This window comes from Mytilus galloprovincialis, chromosome 1, assembly GCF_965363235.1.
Source record: "Mytilus galloprovincialis chromosome 1, xbMytGall1.hap1.1, whole genome shotgun sequence".
NCBI lineage: Eukaryota > Metazoa > Mollusca > Bivalvia > Mytilida > Mytilidae > Mytilus > Mytilus galloprovincialis.
In genome coordinates, this window is record NC_134838.1 from 132,988,287 (window position 1) to 133,002,340 (window position 14,054).

General features: G+C 34.1%; 1 protein-coding gene across 1 annotated transcript in view; it reads left to right on the forward strand.

Annotated features, from left to right (window-relative positions):
• Window positions 1–14,054, forward strand: part of LOC143060667 (nuclear inhibitor of protein phosphatase 1-like) — a 36,783-nt gene that overhangs the window by 9,420 nt on the left and 13,309 nt on the right. The window contains exons 2-3 of the mRNA XM_076233623.1: window positions 3,783–3,843; window positions 5,783–5,936. Coding sequence (XP_076089738.1) covers window positions 3,783–3,843; window positions 5,783–5,936 — 215 coding nt within the window. The remainder of the gene's footprint in view (window positions 1–3,782; window positions 3,844–5,782; window positions 5,937–14,054) is intronic.

Consider the following 14,054-nt stretch of genomic DNA (forward strand, 5'->3'; position numbering starts at 1 on the left):
GTCATCACCTGAAATGACCTGGTCATCATAGACAACACAGATGTTGGTTCTGATAAGTTTAGAAACATAATTACTCCCTGGATCATTTGTATTCTATATTTAAAGCTACATTTACAATAAGATTAAATCACTTCTTCTAGTGATTAATTTGTACTACTTAAATAGGTGATTATTAAAGAAAGACAACTCTTACTTCCAACTTTTATGGAAATAATGTTACTTAAACCAGTGATTTAGAAAATCACTCATTTAAGACAATAGACAATAGACAATAGACAATATTTTGTTCGCACAAACACATTTACATTAAATGGTTAATATGGCATTTAAGTAAGTCCCCTGACTGATAAACACAGGTCATACTCACAGGGAATACTAAAATAACCAGGTCCAAATTGTCAGCTGTCATCGGGTAAAAACGACAAATCAAACAATTCAAGAGGGACGTAAACATGGTAAAGGGGGGTATCTGCATGGAAGAATGGAAATAAAATTGCCATTTCACAATGAACGAACAATTAAAAATTTCTTGCAGGTTGACATGGTTGATCTTTTTACTGATTTCACAAAACACAGTGATTAACGAACCTTTTTCTAGGCTACAAGTGAAATAAAAATGGCAAAACATGTTGCACCAAAATAATCCTTTACCAACCTCGTTCAAGAATTATTTTGCCTTCCTACTACTGTTTCGAACCCTAACATCACTGAAGTGACATTAATTGTTAAATCTGGATATGGTATATAAATTTTTGCGGTATACAGTCTTTTCTGCAAGTTTATCTTTTTCTGTTTGGTATTAAATTTATAAGAGGGTGGTAAAGTGTTATTTTCATGCAACGTTTTATACAGCCAAAAATAATTATAATGGTCAATTATGAGATTTATGAATTAGTTGATTAATGGTGCATCTGATGTTGATTATAAGAGAATCACAACTCATAACACCTGCTGTAAATGTTATTCAGCTGAGGGTCATACACCTAATAGAAACATGCATGAAGACGGGCAGTATTTCATCAAAATAATAAGACAACAAAAGCCTTTCAAAAAGGGCACAGGGCTGAGGTCTGGGGTACTACTTGTACAAGTAATTTTTATTTACATGGAAGAAGTAAAAAAAGTATACTTGTAAGACTGAGATCGACGTCAGGCCTCACGGTCATAAAACTTTCGAGCATGATTTTAGCATGTTTAGTACTCAGACTCGAAAATCAACCAATCAAATTGCTGAATTTCATGTTTCGAGCATGATTTTTGTGCTCCGAGCACTGAGCAAAGTTTTATGGCTTCAAGGCCTGGTCTCTAATCAACTTCGTTCCCCAAATGGACGTCCAAATCTTACGTTACAATAAAATATCTTTCCAACTCAACGGCTAATTGAATGCCTATCTAATCGACGTCCAATTTCTAGCTTATCTAATCAACATCCCCTTTGAAAACACAGAATACAAAATTGACCAGAACCAACCACAGCTGAGACCTTTAAACGTATTATGTGTGACAAATAGGATATATATTTAAAAAAAAAAAAAAAAAAAAGATTTATAACACTAGACACATGAGACATGCTAGACTTGATATGTAAACAAGTTGTGATATTAATTTTTAATTTTTTTATTAATTTTAGAGATTACATACAGTCAGGGGTACTACTTGTACAAGTGTATTTTATTTACTTGAAGAAGTAAAATAAAAATATACACATATAAGTAAATAAATATATTAAAAAATTATAAGCTTACTTGAGAAAAATCATTAAAGGCATGATTTTTTATCTCAAAACTTGAGAATTTTGGTGGGATTGGAAAAAGAAGTTACTTAAAATTTTTGAGAAAATTAAGGGGAGATTATTCAAACATTATAATTTACTTATGTATATATTTCTTTTTACTTCTTCAAGGAAATAAAAATTACTTGTGCAAGTAGTACCCCTGACTGTCAGGAAAGGGTATTGACACAGCCCTGTGAAAATGATTGATCGAGCCAGAAAATCATTGTGAACACTGCAAAAGTATCTATTATTGGTCCAGTGATTTCTTAATTGAACAAATATAACATTATGCTGTAAATAAACATCTTGTAAGGCCACACAAAACAAACTTAGGCCAAGATAAATAAACATAAGAAGTTGCAGATGTCGATGAGAACAGACATGAAATTTTTGCAGAGAGAATCCATTGACATCATCCAAATTAGTTTTTCTAAATTGTTTTCTTGGATGCGTTTTATTATCCATAGATTATATACTTTCATTTTCGGTCATCATTTTCTTGTTGAGGAAAACCTCTGCAGATATTTTCAGGTATGTTTGAGACATGTGCTTTCCCCATTTGGGATCCATTAGTAGTTTCCTTTGGAAACTATCAGACCTATCTTTTGAAGTCTGAGAGTTCTTGCTGTTTTCCTAATGGATCGGTAGTTTCTTTCCGAGATCCTTTTCAGTAGGAATTTCGGCTTCCCTCTACTATGATAAAGCAGGGCATTTGGCAGTGTCCGTTTTGATATGTATTTTGTCCTAACGCTAACAGATTCCTCGTTATTACCTTAGCGTATTTTGCCACAGCATATTTGTGGGGCATCCAGGGTGACCTTGTTCCATTTTATATATATAGTTTTGTACTTTTTTATACTTTGAGGACTGAGCGAATCAGGTGAGTGTGTGAGTTTAGTATGTTTTATTTTGTTATATTGTATTATGTTTGGGGAAAGTTAACTTTCTGGTAATAAGACCTGTCACGGCCTGGCTGGGGAATTGGGTAGGCAAATGCTCACATTAATCTGTACGGATACAGGCTCCAAAATGTCCTTCTTTATACGCCATAACTCATGGTGGTGCTCCTAATTAAAGGAGACTCATACAAAGACAAGACAAGCCAAGATAATAATCATAATTTAACAATTAAGCAAATTTTATTGTCATAAACATGTACAATAATTACCTATATTGTTCTTGACAATGATTGTTTTTTTTACCAACAACAAGCATAATGCCAAAAATCTTCAACAAGTCATGTGTTAGACCCAGAAAATATCTATCTGACATGTCTGACTGACATGGTCATGGAGGTTCTATTTAAGAAATACAAACATTTACAACAGTGTTTTTAGGGAATAATTGAATTCCACATGATCAGCAGTATTCATTGTTTCACTTCAAAACTTGACTTTTCATATCGTATACATTTGTACATGTACCTGCCACTGGACAGAAAATATCAACCAATGAATCATATAAACAGCCATTACAAGTTCAGACGTTTATTTAGCAGTCTTTACAAGTACTGTAAATTCAGAAATTATTTTGTTCACTTATTATTGGCAATTTGTCATTTTGGACTTAAATGCGATTTTATTTTTTGCGATATTGTGAAAAATCTGTAAACATGGTATAATCCATAAAAAAATGTAAAAAAATGCGAGTTCAAATTATTGGGATTACATGTATTACCCTGTCACATTTTTTGCAATAATAAAAGCATCGCAATAATTTCTGAATTTACTGTAATGTTTCTGTTAATTTTTAAAATATAGTTAGCTTTTGTTGTAAATTTGAAATTTTGAAATGAAAAGTAATACAGTCCCAATTTTAGAGAAAATGTTCCATTATCTGTTTTCACAGATTGTTGTCTCATATATTATGAGGAATGTTAATTTTCTTATGATTCACTAATTATATATGACATCTCCTGCTAAATTCAGAATCATAATAAAAAAATAGATATAATTTGCTGATTAACATGACATGTATGATCATGATGATATGGGATATATACTTTTAGGGCAGGTAAACCACCACCAGGCCTCCATTTGGATGTTGTCAAAGAAAACAAAATGGTTCAGGTAAGCTAGATTTTACTATTATGAACTACGGTAAAAAGAATAAAAAAACCTTAATTTTAAGGATGAGTGCATTAAAGTTTGTCATCACTGAGATTATTATCCTATCCCTAACCCATTTAACCCTAACCCTATATATATATCAAAATTTTATATTCTGAAATTTCAGGAATAATATAGAAAGGCAGTGCCTCAATGCCATTCATGGTCAAAATGATGGTATCAGGTAATAGACATTTTGTATCTATATACTAGGGGACGTAATTATAACTATGTCACCATTGTAATCCAGATAAGAGGAATTCTATCTCCTTCTTGGTGATATACTGTGTTTTTGATATTTTAATTCATTGACATTGTAAATTAAGGAATCAGTGTTATTTTTAAGTTTTCAAAATTACTACTTATCACATGGATACTCATCTTGATGGTAGGGCCACAATTAAAAATATTTCAGTTTTCCCAAACCTGACCCATGATGACTATAGGGTGTGGGTAGGTAGGTAGCAAATCCTTTTTTTTTATCAGAATTTGCATGAAAATATTAAAACATTATATCTTTTTATTCTGTCAAACCTTTGAAGAGCCATGAATTTAAAGACATGTTAAAAAAAAAATATTTCTGACAAAAGTCAGATTTCTCTTGTCAAAAGGGATTTATATCTATATTGCAATAAATTATTCAGAAGGACGTACATTCAGTTTAGATTATATTTCTGATTCTGTCAAATGAGCATTTTATCAAATCTCCTAACAGCAACGTACTGATCTTGTCAACTGAAACTTGTAAATTTGAACTATTTGAATAAAAGGGCATCTAATTCACAGGATAAAGGAAGATTATAATTAAAGACAACAATTTATCAATTTAAGAAATAGTTCCTTTTTATTTGGTAAAAACAAAATCTTCTTGCAAGATTGTAAATTCGCAACTTCCAGATCCATTTCCTGTCAGAATACCGGTACATGAAAATGTTCGATTGCACATGGTTTTGACAAATCTACCTGAATATTCCTATCCGATATGCCAAATATTCTTTTATATATGATATTTGATTTCACAATGATATTAACATTGAGCCTATAGGGAAGGGTTTGGCAGTACAGACAACAGTGTAAAAAAACTGTCTGCCATTTTCACATGTTTTACTGCTTTACGTTCGTTAAATCAGAATATAAAAATTAATAAAAATTAATTTGAATATTTTATTATGTAATAAAGGAGTAGTTATTGTTGCAATCAAAAATTTGAATTGAGATTATTTTTGAAATTAGGAAAAGGTTAGGAGAAAAAAAGGGGGGGGGGGGGGTTACAAATTTGCTCATTTCAGATTTCAGAAATTAAAAAGAAAATTTCTTCAAATACTTTTGTTGAGGGGATTAATATTCAACAGCAAAGTGTATTTCTCAAAAGCAAAAAAAAAAAAAAAAGTTCATTAGACCACATTCATTCGGTGTCAGAAATGCTGTGTCAACTTTTTAATCACAATCCAAATTCAGAGCTGTATCAAGCTTTAATGTTGTGTCCATCATGTCCATACTTGCCCAAACTGTTCAGGGTTCCACCTCTGCGGTCTTATAAAGCTGCACCCTGCGAAGCATCTGGTTTTTCATCTAAATTGCCAACATTAATATTTAAAAGCACATGAAAATCAAAGGTAGTGGATGGTAATTTAAATTTGCATGTCCATGCAACAATAGGTCACTGTGATGAGATATTTGTTATAAAAGCACTAGAACAGAAAGTGTCCTTACAGTGGTGTGAGGTTCATTTTAACATAGGTGCAATATTAATATGAGTTTTATCAGCATGGTGCTTGGAAGATACAGTATTGTGTTATTACAGCTTCAGACATACAGTATTGATATTAGTATATTTTAATTAACGTAAGAGGTTAAAGTAGTCATTTATTTCATCTTTTGCATTGCCTTTTTGTTGTAGAAATTAATGATAGACACCAAGAAATGTTACTTCTTTGGGAGAAATAAACAGATGTGTGATTTCTGTATAGACCATCAGTCTTGTTCACGTGTACATGCAGCTTTAGTGTGGCATAAACATTTATCAAGACCCTTTATATTGGATCTAGGCAGTAGTGAGTATATAATGTTTACTATAGGTTATACCCTTTAACACTGTTTAAGGGCAAACAAAGAATATTTTAATTTAGGCCTTGTCTAATTAAAGCTGGAAGATTGAACTGAGGACATTTTTAACCAAAATACAGTCAGGCAACTAAGTTTTTGATGCAAAGTCATGATTTGACTCATGAATACCCTTTCTCTAAACACTTATTCTTATTTATTTTTAAAGTTTCTCTGATTACCGGTAATTCATTATTTATAAGTGTTTTTGTTATGCTGTTAAATCAGAATTGCTTCAGAGATACACCCCAGTTGTTCAGGGAGTCATTACAAGTCCGTTTTTGACAAAAACTTGTTAACACAACTTGTTATTCAATGAAAAAACAAAAATCAAAATCTCATAAATACATCTTTAACTCACGGCGGGCCCAAAGGGCCAAGTGAGCTTTTCTCATCACTTGGCGTCAGTTGTTGGTGTCGTCGTAGACTTTTACAAGTATTCTCTATACTACACACGACAGACACTCAAATGACACCCTTTTCTGCCATTGACAGCACACCAACAACACCTTCTTTGTACACATGGCAGTAAAAGAAATAAAACTCAAACACAAATTCAAATTTGCCTACAGCCCGTTGTACGTGATAGAAAACCAAAGAAAGGGGTAATCTATAGGCCTAATACCTTAGATATCTTCAAACGGTTCTCAGTGGAATCTAGTATGTAACTGTCTTTACTAGAGTCAGACTTCAATCCACCATGCTTCTTTAAGCATCTGTCACTAACATTGGCTTTTGCCGCCATTGTGGCCCCACCGGATCTGAATGAATGAAGACCTATGTTTCCCTCTGGACAAATTGTTCGAATTCTCTTAAGAATGGACTCTCTAGCCGCCGTGTAACTTAGCTTTTTATCTTTAGTAATAAGCTTGCATGTATTACGAGATCTATAAATAGGCCGAAACAAATAAAAATTTTTTTTGGCAAGAATCACTGAAACCTGCTAACCTAGTGTACCTTAGAAACATTGTGTAAGGACAAGCAGATGAATTACCCTTGGAAATCAAGACTTCGGAACTTTGCCTATATTGGTCTGTTTTGCTTTTTTCGATACACAAAATTAAATGAGATTCGTGTACTTTTACATCACAAAAGCGTAATGAACTGATCTCATCATATCTAAGAAATCCTGAAAAACTCAAAATCATCATTGCCAAATCCCTTATAACAAGTAAATCTAAAGAATTTTTGAACATATCACAAAGTTCGATTAAAGTTTCCGGAGTAATTGGATCTTTCTTTTCTGTCTTTTTTGGTGCTACTCTTTTAGATGCTTCAAGAATTGATGTTACAAAAGTGTTTGATGTAGGATCGTTTAGACCATTTATCTCATGTGCCCATTTTATACCATACACTGCGTTCGAAATAGGGTGACAAGTAGAATTATTGTTCAATAAATGTGTTAAATACAGTGCAACATGAACTGGCTGAGCTGGCAAAGATTTGTGTCCTTGTAAAGTAATTATATAATGAAACGTTCCCATAGTTTGTAAGAATTAAAATATGATTTAACGGTATTGTCACTTTTAGAGTTTATCAACAGTTCACACATCTTCGGATAAAGCTCGTACATATAACTGCCAACTTCTATACCACTGTCCTGGACCGCCTCCTTCACTGTGTTGTCTAATGTAATCCCTGTTGAAATAAATAACGTCATAAGTATATTGAAAACTAAAATTCTATTCTTAAAGCAATCAATCTAAATTTGAAACACTGTTGTCCAAATACTCCGCACTGCCCTCTGCCTCTTTTAGTCAGATTTTCCCCCTGAAAAAACTTTCTGTCAACTATGAAATCCTTAAAATTTCCAAATCGATCCACCAACATAGGCCAAAATGGTGCCGATGTCCATTCCGGGATGACTAAAGTGCCATTGCATTTTTCTATTCTAATCTTATTAATAACCTTTGGAATGAAACTTGGTGGTGGAACTATCCAATTATTATGTCCACCCCATACTAATGTAAATGAGTCTATCCCAGCAGTTCCGGGGCACCAAAACTTTGAGTTAAAATGCTTGCACTTGGCATTGTAATCATGTGCAAACCTATTTATGTCATGTGGACCCCAAACGTGATTAAGATACAGAAAAATCTCATCTTGTATTTCCCAGTCATCACAATCTGTTACCCTACTTAAAGTGTCTGCGTATTGGTTTGATTCTCTTGGTAACCAAACCAAGCTCAACTTAATTGCATTCTCTCTGCAAAATTCATTAACGAACAAAGCATTCTTGTGCAAAACCATCTTCCTACTACCAATATTAAGTATATGTGTGATATTCAGATTATCTGTGAAAACTCTGATAGTCTTACCAGAGAGGATATTGACAAAATTCATCAATTATCTTTTTACAGCCTCGAGCTCTCTCCAGGTCGAACTTTTGGCCTGTTCCCCCATTGACCAACTACCAAACATTTCCAAAGGTTCGTCCTCTGAACCAGTGGTAACAAAACCACCGAAACCTGTACCAGATGCATCACTGAACACATAATAATCTTGTGGTACATTATAAGTCAACTGACTTAACCGAGATCCTATCTCGTTAAAGCTTTCAACTTTACTAGAACACACCCGCGAAATCGCGGGCATTCAGAGCGTAGTTTAAAGTATCTGTATGTAAAGTGTTGTTGGAAGAATTTTGTTAAATACAGAATGACTGGAAAATTTCAGCAAAAGTATCATAAGTCATAGGTTATTGGGGACAGGAAAATGTTTTTTTTTACCCTCCACCTTTATTTCCAAAGTTCCCAATTTTTGGTTTTCTATCAATTTCAATATGAACATACATTTAGTATGTTATGAACATTTATTTAAGTAAGGAGCCTGTAATTCAGTGGTTGTCGTTTGTTTATGTGTTACATATTTGTTTTTCGTTCATTTTTTGTACATAAATAAGGCCGCTAGTTTTCTCGTTTGCATTGTTTTACATTGTCATTTCGGGGCCTTTTGAAGCTGAGTATGCGGTATGGGCTTTGCTCTTTGTTGAAGGCCATACGGTAACCTATAATTGTTAATTTCTGTGTCATTTTGGTCTCTTGTGGAGAGTTGTCTCAACATGGCAATCATACCACATCTTCTTTTTTTTTTGTAATCAATGAATTTTGGAAAAGATTTAATGACTGGAGAATTTCAGAAAAAGTATCAAAAGTTCACATGAATAATTTTAGCGCTTATCTGTATATTATGAACATTCATAACTATATAAATAAAGCGTATTTACTTTCAATTCTAAGTTTACTAATCGATCCATGGTGATCATTGATATAGTATACAGACCCTCTCTATTTAATAAACTCTGTGACTGCCGTGGATAGTAAACTTGAAAATGATAGCAGATAGAATTCTGAAAATACACTTTATTCGTAGTATATGTATGTTCAAAGTATACAGAAAAACGCAAACCGGAAGTCTAATCTGACTTAAAATTTCTTACAATGACGGGACAATACCCGGATGCCTTTTTTCTCGTTTTTCTCCTAAAATAACTCAATCTGAATAATCATATGAATGGATGACAAATGCGACTATGCACTGTACCTATAGGACACAGAGGCGTGTTGATTAATTAATTGTGGAAAGAAGAGAAGCGACACCAAAAATGAGGTCTTCTCGTTTAATAGTATAGATGTTCCCAAAAAATGCACTCATCGAATGCTTCCTTACTAACTAGTACATCAATGGCGTTCCAACTTGCCCTTTGCAATATACATTGGTATAAATACCTTGTTCTTAAACGTGCCTGATCTCCTAATACAGGCTGCATTGATATGATCTGTCCTACAAGACTTGCAATAAATTTCACCCGGAAAAGCCTAATTCCGTAGTGAAATTGTATCCTGAAAACTTCCAAAATTCTTAAAAGCTTCTCTATTCTTTTTTCGGTAATTCTTATAACCCCTTCTATCATATCCCAATGAAAACCTAACCAGTCTAGACCTTGAATAGGAACCCAATTGCACTTCTCTGATTCAAGAACAAACCCAAATTTCTCCAAATCGGAATGGATTTTTTCGCTCGCTAACATGGCCTCTTTCATGTTTTTGCCCCCGCCGAGGCCATCGTCTAGATACATGACAATTTTTAGACCCGTACTTCTCCAATATTTTATAACTTCCCTGACTACCTTTGTAAAAATATATCCGCTGGTTGACAACCCAAAAGGCGAAACATTATACACATAATATTCATGCTCCCATTTAAAACCTAAATATGTAGTATCCATTTCAAAAATGCTTATATGATGATATACGCTTTTTAAATCGTAAGAAAATAAAAAAATTCCTTGATCATATAGTTGTCTAGCAGTTTTTGCATCTTCATATTTGTATTTAAATTTAACTACATGTGGATTGATATGTCTTGCATCTAATACTAATCTGAATTTTGAACCTCTATTATGAGCTACAGTTAGGGGATTAACTACATAAGACTTACGAGACACTTGAGTAATACATCCTTTTTCTAGCAATTTTTCAATCTCGCTCTTAACAAATTCGGGATTGTCTCTTGCTGATAATTTGTTATTTTGTAATTCAACCATGCATGGAATGGTGCTGAAAGGAATTTTATACCCGTTTGCTATAATATCTAATACAAAATCCGTGGCACCTATTCTCTTCCATTCGCTCAAGCTTTCTTTTAAATGACCTACACCTGTACCGTTATATTTTACTATAGTAGTAGTATGTGTATTGCTCATTGACTGGACATCACGTGATGTCTGTGTTATTGAATTAACATTCCTCATTGAATAGAGTTCACTCGATGCTAGATCTGTTTTTGGGTGAGTATACATTTCTACTTTATCAATTTTACATATAGTAGTATCAATACTTATCTTATGTTTTTGCTCAGCAGCAGACTTTGGACAATTCCTAATCCAGTGCCCGTACTCATTACAATAGAAACATCTACCGGGTCGTACATCAGACATTTGCTGGGGCCTGTTGTGTGTATGGCACGCTCTTGCGGTCTGGGCGTCTTTTTAACTTTTCCTTTTTCAGCTTGCTTTCTGCTCTACTCTGCGCTTTATACATCTTCTTCTCGTCCTCGGAATCTTCAGCGAGTGGGTTGGTATTCTTCTACCACGCGCCAACCCGCGTCTGAAGAATCGGCAAGTTTGATAAGCTTTTGTCGATTTTTTATCAAGTCCATACCTTCTGAAATTTTTCTTTTTGCACTGTTAATATTGGACTGCGTCAAGTTGTCCATCTCAAATTCTGCATGTACTTCTCTGATTTTGGCGTACACTTTCTGGTTATGTTTGTGTTGTTCTTCGTTCCCCCTCTTTCGGAATTTATAACTGTCGGTCAGTGATTCGTCCATCCTAGCTATTTGTGTGGCCGACAGCACTTTCTGGTTGTCCTGTATCCTTCTTTGGAACCCTTCTAAACGTGAATCCAGTAACGTCGTCATACTGTTCAACATCTGGTCCTGTGTGGATTGAACGGCATTCTGTACTTCTGTCTGGATAACGTGCTGTAATTCGGCGTCCATTGGTTTACACGGTCAATACGACGGCTAGAAGTGAAGCTACCACAGAAAAAACACCTTGTATATGACCACAACTCAGTCCTCTGATTGGATAGATTTTCTTCGGCCTACCGAAAATTGACGATTCCCATATCGAGAATACAACATTTTCCCGCTATACTGATCGAAACGCGGGAAAATATTAAAATCTTCTCCTCTGAAACTACTGGGCCAAATTTAACCAAACATGGCCACAATCATCATTGGGGTATCTTGTTTAAAAATGTGTCCGGTGTCCCGGCTAACCAACCAAGATGGCCGCCATGGCTAAAAATAGAACATAGGGGTAAAATGTAAATTTTGGCTTATAACTCTGAAATCAAAGCATTTAGAGCAAATCTAACATGTGGTAAAATTGTTTATCAAGTCAATATCTATCTGTCCTGAAATGTTCAGATGAATTGGACAACTGGTTGTTGGGTTGCTGCCACCATTTGGTAATTTTTTAAGAAATTTTTGGTTCTTGGTTATTATCTGGAATACTATTATAGATAGAGACAAACTGTAAACAGCAATAATGTTCAGCAAAGTAAGATCTAATAATAAGTCAACATGACTACAATGGTCAGTTGACCCCTTAAGGAGTTGTTGTCCTTTATAGTCAATTTTTAACAATTTTCATTAATTGGTAAATTTTTGTAAATTTTTGCAAAATATTTCCTGTGTATCTAAAGGGCCAAGTCTATATAGATAGAGAAAATTGTAAGTAGCAAGAATGTTCAGTAAAAGTAAGATCTAAAAACACATCATCACCAAAACACAATTTTGTTATGAATCCTGTGTCCTTTGTTTAATATGCACATACATGACATATATAGACCAAGGTGAGCGACACAGGCTCTTTAGAGCCTCTAGTTGTAAATATCATAATATCTAAGTATGTTAACCAATCTTCGATGAAAAGTTATTGAATAATATTTTTGATCAACACTTATGGCTTGGATTTGAAATAATATTAAATAATTTATTGAAACAGCCATATTGTCAATAGGAAGTTCAAATTGAAGGGAGACATTTTGGTGGGAAATCAGTACTGTCAAATCATTAAGATCATGTTAAGCTAGTCATTATCAATTTGGCAAGTTGTCTCATGTTTATTGGTGAATAATTCCAATCTAACCAGTAATTATCAATGTGTCCAGTCTTTTGGAAGGAATAAATCTAATAAGACAAGCTTTTATAAAGGGGCACCACTGTTTAATCTTTTTAAAAATTGATGTTAAAATGGTATTTACTTCGTGAGAGCTTTTCAGATACCTAGCACATGTTTCGTAAATAATCTGACTTAAACACAATGTTGTGAATATACATAGTGAATATAGATTTTTTCTGATTCCACTGAATTCATTATAGTTTTTTACATAGTGAATATAGATCCTTGGAGCCTCTTTTTAGCTCACCTGGCCCGAAGGGCCAAGTGAGCTTTTCCCATCACTTGGCGTCCGTCGTCCGTCGTCCGTCGTCCGTCGTCCGTCGTCGTCGTCGTCGTCGTCGTCGTCCGTCGTCGTTAACTTTTACAAAAATCTTCTCCTCTGAAACTACTGGGCCAAATTAATCCAAACTTGGCCACAATCATCATTGGGGTATCTAGTTTAAAAAATGTGTGGCGTGACCCGGCCAACCAACCAAGATGGCCGCCATGGCTAAAAATAGAACATAGGGGTAAAATGCAGTTTTTAGCTTATAACTCAAAAACCAAAGCATTTAGAGCAAATCTGACATGGGGTTAAATTGTTTATCAGGTCAAGATCTTTCTGCCCTCAAATTTTCAGATGAATCCGACAACCCATTGTTGGGTTGCTGCCCCTGAATTGGTAATTTTAGGGAATTTTTGCTGTTTTTGGTTATTATCTTGAATATTATTATAGATAGAGATAAACTGTAAACAGCAATAATGTTCAGCAAAGTTAGATTTACAAATAAGTCAACATGACCAAAATGGTCAATTGACCCCTTTAGAAGTTATTGACCTTTATAGTCAATTTTTAACCATTTTTTGTAAATCTTAGAAATCTTTTACAAAAATCTTCTCCTCTGAAACTACTGTGCCAAATTAATCCAAACTTGGCCACAGTCATCTTTGGGGTATCTAGTTTAAAAAATGTGTGGCGTGACCCGGCCAAGTAACCAAGATGGCCACCATGGCTAAAAATAGAACAAATGGGTAAAATGCAGTTTTTGGCTTATAACTCAAAAATCAAAGCATTTAGAGCAAATCTGACGGGTTAAAAGTGTTTATCAGGTCAAGATCTATCTGTCCTGAAATTTTCAGATGAATCCGACAACCTGTTGTTGGGTTGCTGCCCCTGAATTGGTATTTTTAAGGAAATTTTGCTGTTTTTGGTTATTATGTTGAATATTATTATAGATAGAGATAAACTGTAAACAGCAATAATGTTCAGCAAAGTAAGATTTACAAATACCTCAATGCAAAGGAAATGGTCAGCTGACCTCTTTAGGAGTTATTTCCCTTTATAGTCAAATTTTAACCATTTTTTCGTAAATCTTAGTAATCTTTTACAAAAATCTTC